The sequence below is a fragment of the Rhinatrema bivittatum genome, chromosome 1, assembly GCF_901001135.1.
Source record: "Rhinatrema bivittatum chromosome 1, aRhiBiv1.1, whole genome shotgun sequence".
Classification (NCBI taxonomy): domain Eukaryota; kingdom Metazoa; phylum Chordata; class Amphibia; order Gymnophiona; family Rhinatrematidae; genus Rhinatrema; species Rhinatrema bivittatum.
In genome coordinates, this window is record NC_042615.1 from 311,289,743 (window position 1) to 311,310,977 (window position 21,235).

General features: G+C 41.5%; 1 protein-coding gene across 1 annotated transcript in view; it reads left to right on the plus strand.

The window, feature by feature from the left end:
* The window catches only part of LOC115095306 (alcohol dehydrogenase 4-like), a 59,954-nt gene that overhangs the window by 23,021 nt on the left and 15,698 nt on the right, over nt 1-21,235 (plus strand). Inside the window, exons 3-7 of the mRNA XM_029608807.1 lie at nt 661-762; nt 1,276-1,417; nt 9,449-9,536; nt 10,186-10,417; nt 12,661-12,921. Of these exons, the coding sequence (XP_029464667.1) occupies nt 661-762; nt 1,276-1,417; nt 9,449-9,536; nt 10,186-10,417; nt 12,661-12,921 (825 nt within the window). The remainder of the gene's footprint in view (nt 1-660; nt 763-1,275; nt 1,418-9,448; nt 9,537-10,185; nt 10,418-12,660; nt 12,922-21,235) is intronic.

Sequence of the window (21,235 nt, forward strand, 5' to 3'; positions counted from 1 at the left end):
ATATTGATTAATAGCAGTTTATGGACCTCTGCTCTAGGAACTTATCCAAACTTTTTTTAAACCCAGCTACACTAATTGCCATAACCACATCCTCTGGCAAAGTATTCCAGAGCTTAATTATGCAATGAGTGAAAAAATGTTTTTCTCTGATTTGCTTTACAGACATGTGGGTATAAAGAGCTATATATGGCCTATTTCCAGAAAAGAGAACTGGGCACAACTGGCTAAATTGCTCTGATTCCTGGACTGAAACTAAAATGCACTTTTTGGGATGGGGACATTAGCCTGCAGCCTGACATGAATTGTGCTTTTGTCAGCTACTTTCAAAAAACAATTTTAGAAAACATTTGAAAACGTCAGAAAGTGTGGTAGCTTGCCAAGATCCTCATTTTCCATGGTCGTCACACATCAGATCCCACAGTAGGTACCATTTAGTCCTTCACAGTAGCAAGTCTGTGTTTCAACGGGGCCCTTCAAAGGTTTTATGGTTGCATGTTTGAGACTCTCCAAGGAAAGCAAAAGACAATCTACTGTTTCTGGCTTCTAAAGAGCCCTTTTGTAAACAACTTTCTAAAAACTGTATTTTTGTCTAAATGAGTTCTTTCATTGCTTTAGTTCTGTCATAAATGCTATAAATCTGAAATATGTTTGCATCCCCAGGTTATTAAATGCAAGGCAGCGGTTGCCTGGGAAGCAGGGAAGCCGTTCTCCATTGAGGAAGTGGAGGTTGCTCCACCCAAGGACCATGAAGTCCGCATCCATGTAAGTGCAGACTTTTAATATCAGGAATGCAAGATTTCCATAAGTTGGAGGTCAAAGAACATGCATGGTTTTTATGCAAAACTGTACGCTCAGCCGAGTGCACTGTTTAACCCGTGGTTGGATGCGCATCCACAGCCCCTTATGCTATAAGGGGATTAGTGCGTCCAAAACACGCGTCCAACCCGCGGCGAAACTAATAGCACTCATCACATGCAGAGTTGTATGGCATGGCTGGGTTAAGTTAATTGCCAGCCATGCTGAACTTTAAGCAGGAGCTGGTGTCTTTTTAAATTGTCACATCAAATGAAATGGTATCATATGGTACAATACAACTGATTGCTATCTGTTGCCGGTGTCACAATGCATCAGAAAGGCATTTACCCATAATAAGAAGCAAAAATACTCCATCTACCAATAGCTAACATCTCTACTTTTATATGACATTTTTGCTATTATTAAAAATACAAAATATGGACAAGGTGCCTGCAGTACAATGTTTTGATTATCTTCCAGATTATTGCCACCGGGGTATGCCGTACTGATGCTCATGCTGTTAGTACCCACTTTAAGGAAGGCCTGTTCCCAGTGATCCTGGGTCATGAAGGTGCTGGAATTGTAGAGAGTGTTGGACCGGGAGTAACTAAAGTTAAACAAGGTATTAATCTGTTAATCTTGCCAGCAGAAGTTTTAACTACCATGTCCTTTTCAAAAGTAAAATCAGGCTACTTACCTGTAATGTTATATCTGTGAATAAAGATTTCCTGTACAAATGCACCACTGTGTGGCTGCTCTGCACCAGGAGGAAAACTTTATAATAAATGCGCACAGCGGCATATATGCATGTATATGGTTGTGAGTAGATCTACGCAAGTATTTTATAACGTGTGTATGATGTAAGTGCATTTTATAAAATATGCGTATCTCTAACCTGCAGCATACTCGCATGTGCAGGCTTATGCATAAATACATTCAGTGCATTGAAACCATGTATATCAATACAATGAACATGTACTTTTCCTACCTAATTTGATAATATGCGCGCATACATTTTATGAGCAAAAGTAAAGTAGGACTTACTTGCATAAGTCCTGATTTACATATATGTCGGTCAATTTTAAAACATGCGCACAAATGAAATTAACCAGTTTACCAATTACTCCACCAGTTCGCTCAGTCCTTCTCCAGGTCATCAAGACCCCCCCTGGTTCTTCAGCCTGAACTTCCCCCAATTCACCCAGTCAGAACCACACAATAAATATGTTTAATATCCATTATCTATTTATCCAGATTATTAGTAGGTGTACAAATTTGCAAGTAATTTGACAAATGTTTGTGCATGTCTTTTAAAATAGCAACTTATTTGCATAAGTGTTGGCTCCATCCAGGAATGCCCCTGGACCACCTTTTTATGTACATATGTGCATGCAAAAGTGAAAATATTCACTTATTTTTTACTTTTATAAAATATGGAATAGATGAGTAAATGCTATTTATGTGCATATATGCTAATTTTTACGAGTGTAGAATTTTGAAAATTCACCCCTAGTCTTTGAGCAGCATAGTCAAACAATGAAGAATTTGAGGACCATTGAGGGTGACATCCACTGCTACCAATGAAAAATGTGTTCCCTATGGAATCTACAAGTTAGAAATGTGAAGCCTTATACCTAAAAGCATAAGATATAAAATATAATCTCCTTAGAGCTTTTGGTTCTTACTGTTTTGGGCGTGGACCCTTGAACCGAGGTAGGGTTAGCACAGCCTGCAGAGAGAAGCCCCACAGGTCCCTACCATTGGCAAGCGGATTTGGATGAGGCAGAGACCCAACTGGAGCTTTGCTTTTACCAGCCCTTGTTCCCCTCCGGTTGAGCCTTTGGGTGCATCTGGTCTTAGGAGGGGCCTCTATGGACAACAGGGATTCTTCAGCGTACCAGGGTCAGAGTAGACTGCAGGAGTATCTTGTGATGGGCAAGGGACATTTGCAGGCGGTGTTCAAGGAAAGTCCAGAGTCAGGTAGAGGTCAATTACCAGGTATCCGTCTGTGGGAAAGGTGGGACGGAGAAGCAGGGCAGGAGGATGAGAAGCAAGACAGAAGGCTAGACATTCTGAAGATGAAGACAGGAACTGGAAATGAAGAGCAAAGTTGAAACTGGAACGGAAACAAGCTGGAGTTGAAGACAAAGACAAGCGGGAGCAGAAGATGAAGAGAAGCTGGATCTGAAGATGAAGAAGTAGGCAACTCACACCACTAGACGAAGTAGGCTGACCTGTTGCCAAGGCACTGGAATCATGTCAAGAGAGGCTTTTTATAGGCTTCAGTAGCAGAGGTCATCAGTAGGGGCCACAGGGGATTTTCTATCGTGGTCCCTTTAAATCCTGAAGAGGAACGCATGTGTGCATCTAAGGCAGAGTGCCACATAGGGAGTCAGCGATGGCGTCCAGCCACATCGAAGAAGACGGCTGGCCTGGATAAGTTGGTGACGGTGTCTAGCCATCTTGAGGCAGGGCGGTTGGCCTGGAAGAAGTCAGTGGCAGTGGCGCGCCGCATATGCTGGCAGCACTCCACTGCAAGTTGGCTGGAGGTAAAAGTGGCAGACTATGGGGTGGCAACACTTTCTGACTTCATTTTGAATAAAGTTATTATTTTCTTTGTATTTATTGCTCATACTTAATTTATTGCCTATTCATTCTCAAAACCTCAAGGGAAATTCTGATTGAAAGAACATAAACAGAATACAACAGGTTACAATTCTTACGGCAGGAGTAACAGACGCATGAAAATAAAACTTCCATTTAAAAAATCAACAGTAAGTGTGATGACTGACTCTCTAAATCACCCACCCAAAATCAGTGGCCACTCCCACCCGCCGCCCCAAAATGATAACGGTAAACTCAGTTGCTTGGGTCTCTCAAATACCAGATGCCAGAATAGGTCAGGTGGTCTTAGAAAGGCCTGGGCAAAAAGCCGTGTCTTATACCATAACTAAATACCACAGAATGTTTTACATGCAGCTACTGGGATGATTTCTGGTAAAATAAGAATAAGAAGATTATAAGAAATGCCATGCTGGGTCAGACCAATCTTCCAGCAAGCCCTGCATCCAGCTGTTGACAGCAGCTAATCCAGGTTGCTTGAAAAACACCCAATGGCTCCTAATGTGGAGATCCTTTCACTGTTCTTCATGCCTGGCTTCCAGCAGTAAAAGACTGGGTCCACACATACTCGCCCCCCTCCCCCCCCCCCTTCCCGGCCTACCTGGCTAATAATTATTGATGGACCTGTCCTCCAGAAACGTATTCAAACCTTTATTACACCCAGCCATACTATTAACCTGGACCTCACCCCTCGGCAACAGACTCCACAGCTTAATTATGCACTGACTGGAAAAAAAAAAAGCAGCAATTTCTGTTATTTCAAATCAGTTACTAAGTAACGGAGTGTGCCCGAATCATACTGAGAGCAATTGTCGCATTGATTTACCCAGGTAAAATGGCCTGGCTGAAAATCGCATTCCTCTCTGGCTGAAATCATGGAAGAGCTTTCATGGCATCTGCACTTTTAGTTGCCTTTTAAAGAGTCATTCCCGGGTGAGAGGCATATATTTGATTTTCATAGTAATATAGTAATGACAGCACAAAAAAGACCTAATGGTCCATCCAGTCTGCCCAGCAACCTTCTTATGGTAGTAAATGCCGCTCCTTGCAGGTTACCCCATCCTTATGTGCACTATTATGCGCCATTTTAGCATGTCTTCTATACATGGCCTCATTTTCAAAGAGAAACTACCCAGGTTAGGTTTTTTTTTTGTTTGGTTTTTTTTAAATCAGCTACAAAGTATGTCCAGTAAAAGTGCCTGCCTACTGTGCAACTATGTGGGCTATACAGCATTGCTGCCATTATTATTTGAAAATGTAAATAACTGTCCCCTATATACTTTTTAAACACCACTTGTGATTTTATATTTCCCCAGAATCCCTCTAAGTCATTTCTTCTCCAAGCTGAAGAGCCCTAACCTGTTTAGCCTTTCTTCATCAGGGAGCTGTTCCATAATAACCTAGTAAATGCCGGCAGATAAAGATCAAAATGGCCCATTCACTCTGCCCATTTGATTTTCCTGCACTTGGCAAGATGCACATACAAGTTCCCGTATGCAGCCCAAACACCATTTCCCTCTCCCCACATCCTTTAATGGACCTCCCCATCCTTTACTTACCACTCCATATCCCTGACAAGCTTGCCCACAGTTTGTTACAGTGATGGCCTCTACCATTTCTGCTAGAAGGTCCCTTCCGTGTTAAAATCCGAGCTCCCCATGCTCCATGGTTTATCCATGGTTCTGCAATGACGTTCTCCCAGCCTTCCTAGAGGCCCAAATCAACTAAATCACTGCTGTTTAGGTTTCTAATCGCTACTCTGTACAGACTGCCTGAATGCCTTTTGGAAAGAGGAAGACATTGCCAGTGCTGCTTTTGGGCTGTAATTGCTGCACCATGCAGGTTTTTCCCAATGCCTTCTTGGAAACACAATTAGGCCGATGCATTACCATGCGCTGCAGCCAGCGCACTTCTCAACATGCAATTGGACGTGTGTTTTGGATGCGCGTCCATAGCCCCCGAAGCAAAACGGGGATTAGCACGTCCAAAACGCACGTCCAAAGGAGCATGTAGCTAATGTCGCTCATCACATGTAAAGTACATGTAGATGAGGCTATTGGCTAAACCCCACGATGCAAAAAATTTCCCATGTGGCCAATGCATCCTTGCAAAGTGTCAAATTTTACGCCAGCCTCGGGTCTACCGCACTCAAGGGCTCATTGTAGAATCTGAAATTCCTGCTTTCTGTATCCCTCCTACTAGTATCATCGCAATACTAAGTAGGAGGGACCACAGAAAGCGGAATCAGTAAAAAAAGAAAATATTCATGAAAAAGAAAATTTCTGGGTGCCCAATATACACCCACAATATTCATGGTGCAGGCCGTGTATATTGTGAGCATATAATGTGCGGGAGAAAATGAACGATCGTATTGCGCGTCTGTTTCCTAACCTGCAGTAACAGCCACCTTTCCTGGACACCCGATGCTGAGGAGGCACTAGAGATACCCAACTTCCCCTAGCACCTCCTTTTTACCGCGGCAGTTAATTTAAATATTAAATTGGGCACCCAGGAGAGGTGAATCAGTGCACAATAGGAGAGCGGGCACTCAATCATGAGCGCCCATTTTACACACGTCAATATTGCATCGTCCTAAATGTTGTTGAGGGCTGTACCTGCTGCTCCATGCAGGTTACCCAGTGCTTCATTTTCATTACATTGCCTTTTGCTACTATTTTTCTCTCTACAATTTTCTTCAAGCGGGCATTTCAAGCGTCCACCACCCTTTCCATGAAAAAGTATTTTCTGACGTTGCTCTTGATGCTACCCCTTTGGAGCTGAAGTTCATAAGAACCATGAGAAATGGCATACTGCGACAGACCAAATGTCCAACAAGCCGAGCATCCTGTGTTTAACTATAGTCAGTCCAGGTCCCAAGTATCCAGCAGGATCCCAATTCTTTTTTTACTCAGAATCAGAGATAAGCAGTGGCTTTCCCAAGTCCACATAGGTAAATAGTGGTTTAGAGACTTTTCCTTCCGGAGCATGTCTAAACCCTTTTTTAAACCCAGCTACACTAACTGTTTTCATCACAGCCTCTGATAACATATTCCACAGTTTCATTGTGTGCTGGGTGAAAAAAAATACTTTCTCCGATTTGTTTTAAATGTGCAACCTATTAGCTTTTTGGTGTATCCTCCTAGTCCTAGAACTATTAGAAATGGTAAATAACTGTTCCCTGTTTACTTGCTCTATTGCACTCATGACTTTATAGACCTCTATCATATCTCCTCCAGTCTTAACAGCCTTAACCTTCTTAACCCTTCGTCATAGGGGAGTTGCTTCATCCCCTTTATCATTTTGGTCACCTTTCTCTGCACCTTTTCCAGTTTCACTGTATCTGTTTTGAGATGGGACAACCAGAATCGCACACAGTACTCAATAGTCGCACCAAGGATCAATAGAGAGGCATTATAATAACTTCTGTTTTATTTTCCTTTCCTTTCCTATTAATACTTAATATGTTATTTGGTTTTTTTAAAATCACTATTGTGTTTTCGAAGTATCGTCCACAGTGATTCCAAGATCTCTTTCCTGAGTGGTGATACCTAATTCATTGTGTACCTATAATTTGGATTATTATTCCTTATATGCACCACTTTGCATTTTTCCACATTAAATTTCATCTGACATTTAGATGTCCAATTCCCTAGTCTCACAAGGACTCATGCAATTCCTCACAATCAGCTTTTGTACCCTTTGTTCCTGCCAGCCCACATTTTCAAAGGAAAATTATTTAAGGAATTTTCCTCTGAAAATTTACTTTATACCTAGAGACCTAAAATTATCTCAGCCTCTTTCAAAATTGTGCCCTAACAGATCTTAATGTAAGCTGGTTTGTTGACTGGAAGTTCTAGGGAAGGATCGAAACTTTGTGAAGCTAAAGAAATGATTTAGTTAGAAATTATTTATTTACAAAGTGTATAGACCACCTCCCCAGCCTTGCTGGATTGTCTAAAATGGTGTACAGAACTACAATAAAAATAAAACATAATTAAAATGTTCACATTTCAAAAATCAGATGAAAATAAACCATAATAAAAACAATAAAAAGTCATAATAAAAATAAGAACATAAAACTAAAAACATATTAAACAGTAAAAACATATCTAAAACACAAGAGAACCACCGTCAACTATCAAATGTGCCTGATTTGAAACCACAGGGAAATGAAACTTAAAAAGCCTCAAGAAAAGAGTCAGGATTGAACCTTTTTATAGCAGGTTAAATAGTTCAACCACAACCTAAAATTATCAGGGAGTTCATTCCACAAGGTAGTAGCTCCTACCATAAAAGCTCTTACTCTAAGCCATTTTTTTCTCACAGCTTTAAAAGCAGGTGTCACTATAACAGACCCCTGACTAGAGTGCATGTCCTATTGGGGTACATACCAAGTCAGCTAGGAGGGTTATGATGGCAGGCCCAGATTTAGACATAGGCAACTGCTCTAGCTCCAAATTTCAATAGGCAGCAGAACATCACCATCACTACCATTCCTATCGCCTATATCAAAGCCTGCTGCACAGCGCCACATCTTTCCTGTAGTAGTGCCTGAAGATGAAGAAAAAAATCAGTGCAAGGCCTTCAGCAGCCCTGGTGCACTGACTGACCCCACAGCATCTTGCGCCCCCCCCCCCCCCCTTAAACAGGTTTCTTGTTACCATGGAAACCCATGCAAGGGTTGGGCTGCCACAGTCAGTCAGCTCACTAGGGTTGAAGGCCCCAACCTGATTTTTTCTTCATTTTCAGGTACCACTATAGGAGAGAAGAGGCACCACAATTTGTGGGTGAGGAAAGAGGGGGATTTGGGCAGGAGGGATCATTCCTCACCCTCCACCTCCACAGGGAGATGGCAGATAACTCCCCTCCCCCATTGCCTATGGGCATATGCTGCCTTAATCCAGCCCTGTACGAGGGCTATCAGAACCACAGGCAAATAGGGATTAATATCTGTAGGATGTGTTGAACACTAGTAGCTAGAGGAATGAATAATCTGTTGATAGTAATAATAATGTAATTTTATTTAAAAACAAAAAAGCAGACATTTCTTTTCTTTTTAAAACGATTTGATAGATTCTTGTGTGAAGGTATGAATCACCCTGACAACAACCCTGTGCTGCATTTAGATGCCCAAGATACAGACACAAAAAGATTGAATATATAATTTATTTTGGGTTCCAATCTGTACTACTGGACAGCATCAAGCACATTATTCATTATACGTGTATAACCAAGAGAGACTATGCATTCATAGGCTATATAGTTGGACAAGAAGACACAGACATTGAATGATTTTCTTCATGAGATGGAGGTCCAGCAACACCTATTAATGTATTACCTATAAAGAAAATCACAAACATTTTTTTTTAAGTATTCCTCTTCAGAGAGAAACATAATGATCTTCTACTGCTCCTGTAGTCGTAACACCGTACACAAAACACAAGGTTTCCACAAAGTTATCAAACTCCAGTCCTTGGGATAAAATTATAAAGACTAATTTCCCAGGATAAACAAATGTAATGCCAATTAACAATACTAAATCCGCTGTACATGAATCTATCTCATGCATGATGTAAAGGTGAAATCCTAACTATCTGGCCACTTTCAGCTCTTGAAGCTGTAGTTGGATCATCAAGTTTATGTTCAGGCATCTCAGAAATCAGCATGTGGTATTTATATATACAATATACTTAGCAACAGCAGGATGGTATCCATCTGTCAGATATCACGCTGTGGCATTGTGAGGTGCTGCTGTGTGCCTACCCTGCCAAAGGTCTGCGTATACCAGACCTTTGGCAGGGTACTCACCAGGAGGTAGTGGGACTGGCAATCCAAAGGACGTGAAGGTAGGGACCACACTGGCAAATCCGACAGCTGCAGGAGCAACATGGGCCCATATGGGACAGAGATGATGGAGGGAGCGATCCACCAATGAATTTCACCAGATGTCAGCTAGAAAAGTGTATATCTTTCTGCTCCAATTAATAATTTTGAATATACCCTTAAATATTTAATTATTCTTGTTTTCCAGGTGACAAGGTTATCCCACTCTACATTCCTCAATGTGGCAAATGCAAATTCTGTTTGAATCCCAAGACTAATCTCTGTGAAAAGATCAGGTAGAAGTTATGAATGTTTTACTTTTTTTTTTTAATTATGTCTCGTGGGTAAGACCAATACTCTAGTTCAGAGGTTCCCAAACCTGTCCTGGAGGACTCTCAGCCAGTCAGGTTTTCAGGATATCCACAATGAATATGCATGAGATAAATTTGCATGGTATCTGGCTGGGGGTCCTCCAGGACAAGATTGGGAAACCCTGCTCTAGTGGGTTGTTGATTTCACTTCCGTGCTGGAGACCCAGGTTCAGTTCCAAGTACAGGTTCCTGCTCCTCGTGCTGATCAGAGCTGGGAGTGCTAGTGATGATGTAGCACTCCCAGCAGAGCCAAATAACAATTGTACAGTAAAGGCCAGTAAAAAAATGGTTTTAGCTGCACGCTGCTCACTCAACCACAGCTCTCTGAGTACCATAATGAATTAGGAAGAAGTTAAAAAGCCAACATTAATCTAAAATCTCCCCCAAGGAACTATGTCACCTAACAGTTGTAGTACAATAGCTCAGCTGTGACATTGGTTAGTTCCTTTAATATTCTTGGGCGACCTTCATTCACCCTTGGTGCCATGTTTATGTTTATTGTTGATAGACTTTACTCCCTGATTTTGTGATAATTCTGCCTATTTTGCTGACACTCAAATTTATGTTTCCTTAGCAAAATCAAAACTGCTATTTCAGATCAAGATCTGATGGCAGACAATACAAGTAGGTTTACCTGCAAAGGGAAGCAGATTTACCACTTCATGGGGACCAGCACCTTTTCCGAATACACAGTTGTGGCTGAGACTTCCATTGCTAAAATCGATGACAAAGCCCCTCTAGATAAAGTCTGTCTGATTGGCTGTGGATTTTCAACTGGGTATGGTGCTGCCATCAATACTGCCAAGGTAAAAAATATAATATATATATAATTTTTGTAATGAGTGTGCTTTAGATCATTTGCTCCCAAATCTGGTCCTTAAGAAGCTCCAACAGGTCTGGTTTTCAGGGTAACCAAAATATGCAAATTAGTTTGGTTCTTTGCCCAAATGCAATCAAATGTATATTATGAACATTCATGGTAAATAGCCAGAAAGTTCCAGAGAAATAGAGAGTACAGGGAGAAAATCTAAAGAGAGAGACAGTGAAATAGGGAGAGCAGAGGAATAATGAAGTACACAAAGAGAAGAAAGACAAGAGAGATGGATAGAAGAGGAGAAGAGAGAAATGTTATGTGTTTGTGCACCTGAGAAAGACAATGGGTAAGGTAGTGTGTGAAAGAGAAAGCAGGGGCTTAGGAAAACAGCATAGAGGTGTGCAAGAGATGGTGTAAGAGTGTGGCAAAGGCAATGCTAAGCCTCAGCTATTTGTGTCTAAGATGGCACAACATGCAAGAGGGTGAAAGGATGATATAGATCAAGGGAAGAGAGCAAATGGAGATGCTTCTGAAGATTCCCAGGAAGAATTAGAAGGAAAAGATGTCCATATAAATGAAGGAGGGAACTGTTATGAGAAGTGGAGGAAAAGAACTAGATTATGGCATAGAGAAAGTGAAGAAAACCACTCAAAAATGGCATGGGTAGAGGGCCATATGGGTTGTTTAGTGGGCACAAGAGTTGAGGTCTGGATGATTTCTTAGTTTGTCCTGAAAGTGTATCTCATATTAGAAGAACATCATGTAGCTCTGTTTGGTCAATCAGATCTGAAAAGCTTCCTAGTTCACACTCAGCCAGCATGAGATGACTTTCTTTTGTAGCAAGAGGCACATTCACAGAGTCAATTAAAAAAAAGTATATTGCCTTTATATTTAACCAAAATTACTTATAAAGCAATGTGATGACTTTCCAATTTGGATACCTGGAATTGATTAAGAAAAAATATTAACTGAAGCCCTGATTGGTTCTGAAAATCAAGAAGCTGAAGACACCTAAAAAATGCAAGTAAGGTTACCTTTAACTTCCCAAGTATAATTTGCATGTTTCCATTTATACATTATTGAGTAAATATGGAAAATTATGTCTGTGAAAGTTGTTGCTGTTTTTTTGGTTCTAATATCCAGGTATATAATAAAGACTCATGCAAAACCCTTATGAAATCTGACATCTTCCATTTCAAGCACAATCGGTCCTTGATTCATCGATGCTTTTGTTTTGGTCTGTAATAATAAACAGAATGTGTCTTTAAGAAGCCTGGGCTTCTGGGCTGAATTTCAAAAGCATTTATGCGCATAAAACCTGGTTTATGCATGTACATGGGCTTTTAAAAATTGCCCATGGGATTATACACACAAAAATATGTACAGAGGTGATTCCACATGTACTTGCATGTACAACAAAGTGGTTCTCTGAGGGTGGAATTGCACGTAAATCTTCTTACACACATTTACACCTGATGAACAGGTGTAAATGTGTGTGTGTACATCACACTGCTTTTAGAGCATATCTGCTAATTTTCAAATTGGATTTATGTGTATGAGTCCGCTTTGAAAATTCGAACTTAAGGCTGCATGCACTTTGTACATGCAAACTTTAACGCTCTATGGACCACATAATGATGACCATTGTCTATTGAAATTTAGCCCATTCCCTTTTCCAATAAGAAGAAAAACTATGATCTGTAGCAGTGCTTTAACTAAGTTTAAATAGAACAGCACCATTGACCAAGTAGTTACCATTCCATGTGGCAGAGTAGGAAACCAAGGGATAGGTTGATGGTTCTCAGATTCTTATCCGTCTTCTTCTACTATAGTCAGAGTTGCCAACCGGCTCCAGATTTTCAGGACAGGTTGAGCCAATCCTGGTTTTACTCCTCCCACATGCAGATAACTTATAGTCTTGATTTTTTGAGGGAATGCAATGGGTAAATCAGAAAAAGTACCAGCATGCAATGGGGTAAAACCAGGACTGGATCAACCTGTCCTGAAAATCCAGAGCTGGGTTGGCAACCCTAACTACAGTGTATGTTGCAAAGGAAAAGGGGCGGGAACATATTTGAGAGAGAAAAATTAGATTGTCCCCAAGTATCACTGCAGCCACATACACCTGTCCTGTTCACTGCAGCTCATAGCTCTATAAACTGAGACCATTGAAGTTTATATATTGCTGAGTAGTATAACTGGCCTCCTGGTCATTTTGTTTAATCCTGTGTGTAGGTTGAACCTGGTTCTACCTGTGCTGTTTTTGGATTGGGAGGAGTTGGCCTTTCGGCTGTCATGGGCTGTAAAGCTGCCGGTGCTACCCGGATCATCGGGATTGACATCAACAAAGACAAATTCGCAAAGGCAAAAGAGCTGGGAGCCACAGAGTGCATCAATCCTAAAGATCACAAGAAGCCCATACAGCAAGTCATTGCTGAGCTAACCAATGGTGGTGTGGACTTCGCCATCGAGTGCATTGGCAATATTGATGTCATGGTATGTGGGAGTTTTCTTATTCTTGTCTTTCCTTGAGTCACTCTTTAACATTCTTTCACCAAAATCTAATAAAGTGCACATTTATTTATTTATTTATTTATTAACTTTTATTTACCGACATTCGTGAAACACATCATGCCGGTTTACAAAGAACTCAGGCGGGAAATACAATAAAACAATATAAACAATATAATAATATAATATAAAAGATAAAAAAATAACATTGATAGCAGAAACAGGAGTCAGAAATACAATATATCAAATTATAGAAAAATACATATATATCAAATTATATATCATATAATTTGATATATATCATATTATATGATATATATGATATATATCATATAACATATATCAAATTATAGAAAAAAGCAAATGAGCTAAAAGCAATGCCTCTTTTCCTGGACTAATTGCCTTTGCTTGGTTCACTGATGAGCTGTTTGTGCTTCCCAGGGCTGGGACAGAGATATAAAGGTGATCATAACAACATTATAGGAAAATATTCATCCCACAATATCACAGGGGGACATGCCAACTGTGCCTCATGCCATCAGCCAGAGAAATCTAGATAAATGACAGCAAATGTATTTATTTATTTGTTTATTTATTTAAGGCTTTTAGATACTGACTTTCTTGATACAAATCAAATCAACTCAGTTTACATCGAACTAAGCAGAACTATAACCAACAATTCAACAAGTGACATTTTGAAGGAGCATAAAAGTTACATTATAACAAGGTTGCCTTAACTGGGAGAAGGAAAAAAAGAGGGGGAGAACAAAAGATAACAAAAGAACAAATGAGAAGCACTTTGTCCACTTAGGCCTGGATTTATCAAAATGTGATAAGTATCGCATGCGATAGCAAAAGGGTGTGTTTTATGCAAATAGGCAGTTTATTGCAATTTGTACTAATACCTATGCGAAGAGCTAAGTTAGCACAAATTGCAATAACATTTTCACACTTTGCTATACATGCCAGACCTATTATATTTCCTACCTACAACCACTGGGGGGACCATTTTTGATGAGAGAGAGTGAGAGTGAGAGAGTGAGAGAGAGAGCATAAGCATGCCTAGCCATAATATCCTCTCCCTAGGTAGGTATTTGTACCCCTATGGGAAGCCCACCTAGTAACTCGAGGTGAGGTTTATGTATTAGCGTAGGGGATTAGGGGCCACTTTGACATTCAACGTGAGACGTACGAACAGAACAGTGGTCTCTTGTGAAGATTTGATGACCTTAGGAGTGAGGAAACTCACTCAAAGATGAGATTGGTGCAATGTTCTCTCCACCTAGCTTGATGTTACCCAGGTAGAGAGTCCATCAAGCTAGGTGGAGAGAACATTGCACCAATCTCATCTTTGGGTGAGTTTCCTCTCTCCGTAGGAAGAGATGGGAGCATGAAGACGCAGAGTGAAATCCTAAATATAGACATGAATGTAAACATGAAATTTAAATTTCAAAACATACACTGCAAGTCTCTTTTCATTTTCTTTTCACAGAGTCAGATTTTTTTTTTGTCCAATTGCTTCCTTCTGTTTCTTTTGGCTTTCAGCTCAGTCAGAACCTGTCCCATCTAGGGCCGCAGTGCCATGAGCCTTCATTAGTGACTATGCAGGGAATCTCCACCATTTGTTTCCTTATTCTCTCCCTCTATATTCCAGGTGTTGCAGTGACAGTCCTCTATAGGAGGCTAATATGTATGCACCCTGAATCTGGAGATCTCCAAGCCATCCCTAGTGATTTTTCTCCTCTGCACTCTCTTCTTCCCCTCCCCAAATCCCACCCATGGTGCTGTAATCATGTAGTGCCTGTACTCCTTAGCTGGCACCATGAGAACAGTATGGGAGTATGAGCAAAGAGCAGATCTTTGAAAATGGCTGAGCCAGGTTAAAAGAAGCAGCTTCCTAGAAGGGGAAGAAGGATCCAGATGAGAGAGAAAGAGAGAGCATAGGAGAAAGATTTGGAGTGATCCCCCAGACTAGAAAGAACAATAGGGGCTAAGGGGAACTGGAATACAGAGTAAACATAATGGGAGGGAAGAGAACAAGCACCAGAGCAGGGGCTACACCAAAGAGGGCAGGTTGTGGCGAAGTAGGTTTTCCCTGGACAAGAGGGAGAGTGCACAGAAAACAGGCTGAGAGGACAGGCTGGGAGGACAAAGTGACCAGAGAAGAAAGGATATGGGTGATGAGTTGGGAGACTGGAGGAGTGAGATAGATTGAGCCGAAGTTGAAACAGAATTGGAGGACAATGGGAGCAGGAGGTGGGAGAGAAAAGGAGGTGCAAGTAAATAGAAGCTGTTAGGACTTGGGGAAGAGAAGAGAAGCAAGGAACAGGAAGGGGAGAAAATGAAGGAAATTGCCCACGTCCAAACTCTAGTCTGGCAATCCCCATGCTGCCTTGGAGGAAAAGGTATTATGTATGCTCATCTGTACTCCATGTTGAACATAGTGAATTTGCAGAATATAAGAAGTTTAAATAACTAAATAAATAAGGTAATCTGGAAAGAGAGCATCACATTGGTATAGCAGGATGTGATCCTGTAGCTAGGACCTGCTCTCCAGGTGATGCCATATCCTCTTGCACTAAGGATGAGTCTCTAACAGCTTATTCCCAGAGTAAAGAGTTAGCACAGCCATTATAGTGGGAGATTCAGTCATTAGGAATGTAAATGGCTGGGTGGCTGTTGGCATGAGGATCACGTGGTAACTTTCCTGCCTGGTGCATCATCTAGATAGGATCTTAAGCAATACTGCAAAGGAGCTAGCTGTCGTGGTACATGCGGGTACCAATGACATAGGAAGGTGTGAAAGGGAGGTCTGGAATCCAAATTTAGGATTTTAGGTAGAAAGTGGAAATCTAGAACCTCACATTCTCTAAAATGCTTCCCATTCCATGTGCAGGACTCCAGAAGTAGACAGAGCTCCAAAGTCTCAATATGTGGATGAGACAATGATGCAGGGAAGAGGGCTTTAATTTTGATAAGAACCAGGCAATATTTTGGGGAAGAGGGAGCCTATTCCAAAAAGCTGGGCTCCACCTTAACTAGAGTGGAACCAGGCTGCTGGCTACAACCCTGCTGAGCTCAACAACTACCGCCCCCATTTCAAACTTATCCTTTCTCGCTAAACTAACTGAAAAGGCAGCCCTGAAACAACTAAATGAACATCTAGAAATGAACAACATTCTATACCCAATGCAGCACGAATTCCAAAAACACCACAGCACAGAAACCTTACTCCTCAACCTGTCAAACACAATCATAAGAGGTTTCGACAATGGCCAGCAATACATCCTCATTTTACTAGATGTATCCGCCACCTTTGACACTGTCGAACATAAAAGCCTAATATGCAGGTTATCCCAAATTGGACTAACCGGTAAAACATTAAACTGGTTCACCTCTTTCCTCTGCAACAAATTATTTCAGGTAAATATTAACAACACCATCTCAGATGCTATTCCACTTGAAACCAGAGTTCCACAAGGATCTGCTCTATCAGCCACACTGTTTAACATATACTTCCTCCCATTATGTCAACTACTCTCGAGTCTCGACATCACATCCTTTATGTATGCCGATGACATCCAATTAATCATCCCAGTAACAAACACTTGAGAGAATGCACTTAAACTCGCAGCCACATATCTCAATAACATAAAATCTCCTAAATCAAATGAAACTCTGCCTTAACATGGATAAGACAGAATGTATACTACTTGAAAGAAAAAGCTCAGTAGACCACCCTAATAACACTATTCAAATTGACAACACCATCACCAAGCTAAAAGAAAATGTGAAAGATCTGGGTATATGGCTTGATCCAGAACTGAACTTCAAAAAACACTTTGCAATGAAAATCAAAGAGGGTTTCAACTAACTATGAATTCTCAAATTCCTAAAACCACTCCTAAACCAACCCGAATTTAGAACCATACTACAATCCCTGATTTTCACAAGCTTTGATTCCTGCAATTCGCTACTGTTAGGCCTGCCCAAAACTCAACCACACACCCACTTCAAATATTACAGAACGCCACAGCTAGAATGCTTACCGGCCACAAAAAAACAGAACACATCACCCCTGTACTAATAGAACTGCACTGATTACCCGTTGAAAAACAAATAGCGTACAAAACGTTATCCATCATACACAAATCAATACATAACAACAAAGTTGATTGCCTATATACTATAATACAAAAACATAATCCACAGCATAACACAAGATCAACTAATAAAGCCCTGCTATCTATCCCCTCAGTCACATCTGCCAATCTTACTACAGTAAGAGAAAGAGCAGTCTCGATAGCCGGTCCATGTCTGTGGAATACCTTACCAGAAAACCTAAGATTACAAAACAACACAAAACTATTTAAAAAACTACTCAAAACTTGGTTATTTCGACAAGCCTACAAAGATGGCATAGGTTAAACAACACCATTTTACGCATCACCTCAGCCTCCTTTTCCCCTCATTTATATTATGTATATAGCAGCTACTTTTGAGGTCCCTAGGGCTCATAGGAGTTAAGAAATTCTCTCTACATACACTCTCACATAGCCATGAAAGCACACTAATTAATCTCCCCCACCCATACCCCTCCCTATTTAAACTGCATTCAAAACAACTCTAGAGAAATACCATAATTATCCTCTCAGACATCATAATCACTATATCCTATTATTATCTCTAGAAAAGGTTATCTTGCCTTACACATTCAATATATTCAATGTTATACATTATATTACTGTTAACATTGTAAAAATTGGTTGTTATAGTTATTATACTATTCTAGTATAGTTATCAATATAAATAGTTGTTTTTACATGTATACCATTGTTATACCTGTAAACTGAAGTGAAGGCTTGTACCAAATTTCGGTATATAAAAGCATACAAATAAAATAAACTAAAATGAATAAATAAATAAATAGGAGATAGAGCAGCTTTTAAACTAGGACATGGGAGAAAGTTGACAGTCATTCAGCAGTGCATGATTCAGAGGGAGGTATTTTCAAAGGATACTAACAAAACAGGGAAATTAGAGGTGTAAAATATAATATGGGAGAGTTAAAATGTATAGCACTGAATGAAGAGATAAATATAATTGGCATCTCAGAGATATGATAGAAGGAGGATAACGAATTATACCAGGCAAAATTATTTCACAATGATAGAGTGCATCATCTTGATGGGGAGAAGACTGATACTATATATTAGTGGTGCATAAAGTCAAACCGGATATACATCCTGCATGAGACTAAATGCACCGTGGAATTTTTATGGATAGAAATTCCATGTGTGATGGGGAAAAATATAGTGGTGATGGTATACTGCCATCGATTTGGCCAGAATGAACAGATGGACAATGAAATGCTAACAGAAACCAAGGAAACTAACAAATTTATTGACACAGTAATGAGAGATTTCAATTATCCCAATATTGATTGGGTAAATGTCACATCATGACATGCTAGGAAGGTGAAGTTTCTGGATAAAATAAAAGACTGATTCATGGAGCAGTTCATCCAGAAACTGAAGAGAGGGGGAGCCATTTTAGACCTAATTCTTTGTGGAATGCAGAATTGTTGCAAGAAGTAATGGTAGTGGTACCACCTGGCAGCGGTGATCATAATGTGATCAAATTTGATTTAATAACTGGAGAGAAGACATTAAGGAAAAATACTGCTCTAACATTTAACTTTCAAAAGGTAGCTTTTGATAAAATGAGGAAAATAGTTTAAAAATAACTAAAAAGTACAGCTGCAAAGGTTGAGAGTTTGCATCAGTTGTGGACATTGTATAAAAATACCATTTTGGAAGCGCAGACCAGATGTATTCCACATATTAAAAAAGGTGGAAGGAAGGCCAAATGACTGCCAAGATGGTTAAAAGGTGAAGTAAAAGAGGCTATTATAGCCAAAATAACTTCTTTCAAAAAGTAGAAAGAGGATCCAACCAAAGGAAATAGGATAAAGCATAAACACAGGCAAGTTAGATGCAAAAAAAAAAAGGCGGGCAAAAAAATTTATGAAAAGAGGATGGACACCGAGGGAAAAAAATAAAAATAAAAAGTTTTTCAAATACATCCAAAACAAAAATCCTGTGAGGAAGTCAGCTGGACTGTTAAATGATTGAGAGGTTAAAGAGGCACTTAGGGAAAACAAGTCCATACTGGAAAGACTAAATTAATTCTTTGCTTTGGTGCTTACTAACAGGTCAATACAGAAAAGTGCGGCCGCGGTTACCCTGCTTCTAACCCGCTTTCTACTCACTTTTCGGCTTCGTTAGTCCAACCCGCGATTCACTATCCCCTTTAAACCATTCTTACCGCCTCTTTAAATCACCGGGTAACCCCGTCCGCCCGCGGCATGTATATGAGATGTAAACGATCGAATTAGCTATTCCCTCCCATACAGTAACGCGCGCCCCGACTATCGTTTTTTTACCCTGCCGTTTTGCCGTGCGTTTAACCTGCTAACTTACCGCCTACCCTTACCCCTGCATTAGAGGCAGGGGTACGGGTAGGCGGCAAACTTTCCCCCAGCTCCCGCTCACCTGCCCTGGCCGCATCCATGGGTGCTGGTCTCCGGGGCAGCCCAAGTCCTCTCTCCCCTCCTCCCGAAGCAACGAAAGCGGGAAAAGCAAAAAAAAAAAAAATCGAGTCTCCAGCGATCACGGATCCTCCGGAGACGGACCGCGGCTCCCCTGCCTCCCGGAGGCAGCTGCCGGCGAAGATGGATGCCTGCAGGGGCGAAAGCGGCCCCTGTGAGTGCAATTTGGCTGCTCAAGACGTGACGTCACATGCCGTGACGCCAAACGTCGTGACGTCACGTCTTGAGCAGCCAAATTGCACTCACAGGGGCCGCTTTCGCCCCTGCAGGCATCCATCTTCGCCGGCAGCTGCCTCCGGGAGGCAAGGGAGCTGCGGTCCGTCTCCGGAGGATCCGTGATCGCTGGAGACTCGATTTTTTTTTTTTTCAATTTTTCCGCCGGCGGGTAGACTCGTCGATTTTTTTTTCGCTTTTTCGACTTTTCACCGGCGGGGCCGCTTTCGCCGCCGGCTGCCCCCCGGGAGGCAGGGGAGCCGCGGTCCATCTCCGGAGGAGGGCTGCAAGAAAAGTAAGTCGCTTCGTTGCTTTATACTTTACATATCGTTTCACCAGTCCTCTCTCCCCCCTCCCTGCGCCTTGCTTCGGGAGGAGGGGAGAGAGGACTGGCAATCCCGAGCGTAGGAGAACCGTCCACTTCCTGGTACCTTTCATTTCAAATGTCATTTGAAATGACAGATACCAGCATGTCCGTGAAGCGTTAGGCCCGCGCACCCAGGTTACTGTATAGGCGCTGTATAGCGTTCTATACAGTAAAATGGGTTGCGCGGGCCTAACGCTTCACAGACGCTTCTTGGACGCAGCTTGTATTTGCAAGCTATTTACATAAAGTATCGAGCAGTAGGTGAGCCGGACTGTGCATGCGGCAAACGCGGGTGCGCCCAGCACTAACGCAGCTCTTCCTACCGCTCCTTACTGTATCAGCCTGTAAGGAAGATGTTGAGGAGATATCCATGCAGAAAATGGAATTTAATTGTGATGATTTGGAGGAACTGAAACAAATCATGGTGAACCTGGAAGATGTAATAGGGCAGACTGACAAACTAAAGAGTAGCAAATCACCTGGACCAAATGGTATACATCCCAGAGCTCTAAAAAATAAAAAAATGAAACTGCAGACCTATTACTAGTAATCATTAAAATAGGCTATTGTATCTGAAGATTGGAGGGTGGCCAATGTAATGCTGATCTTTAAAAGGGGCTCCGGGGTGATCTAGAAAACTACAGACCAGTGAGCATGACTTCAGTGCCAGGAATAATCATAGAAACTATTCTAAAGAACAAAATCACAGAACATATAGAAATACAGGGGCAGATTTTAAAAAAATACGCGAGCACGTACTTTTGTTCGCACACCCGGCGCAAACAAGAGTACGCCAGATGTTAATAGATACGCGCGTAGCCGCGCGTATCTTTTAAAATCCAGGGTCGGCACGTGCAAGGGGGTGAACATTTGTGCACCTTGCACGCACAGCCCGTTCCCTCCGAGACCGCTCCGAAATTGGAGCGGCCTCGGAGGGAACTTTCCTTCCGCCTCCCCCCACCTTCCCCTCCCTTCCCCTACCTAACCCACCCCCCAGCCCTATCTAAACCCCCCTACCTTTATTATAAAAGTTAAGCCTTCCCAAGGCAGACGTCACTCGCACGCGCCGGCCACCTGCCGGCGCGTGATTCCCCGGCCCGGAAGCAGTT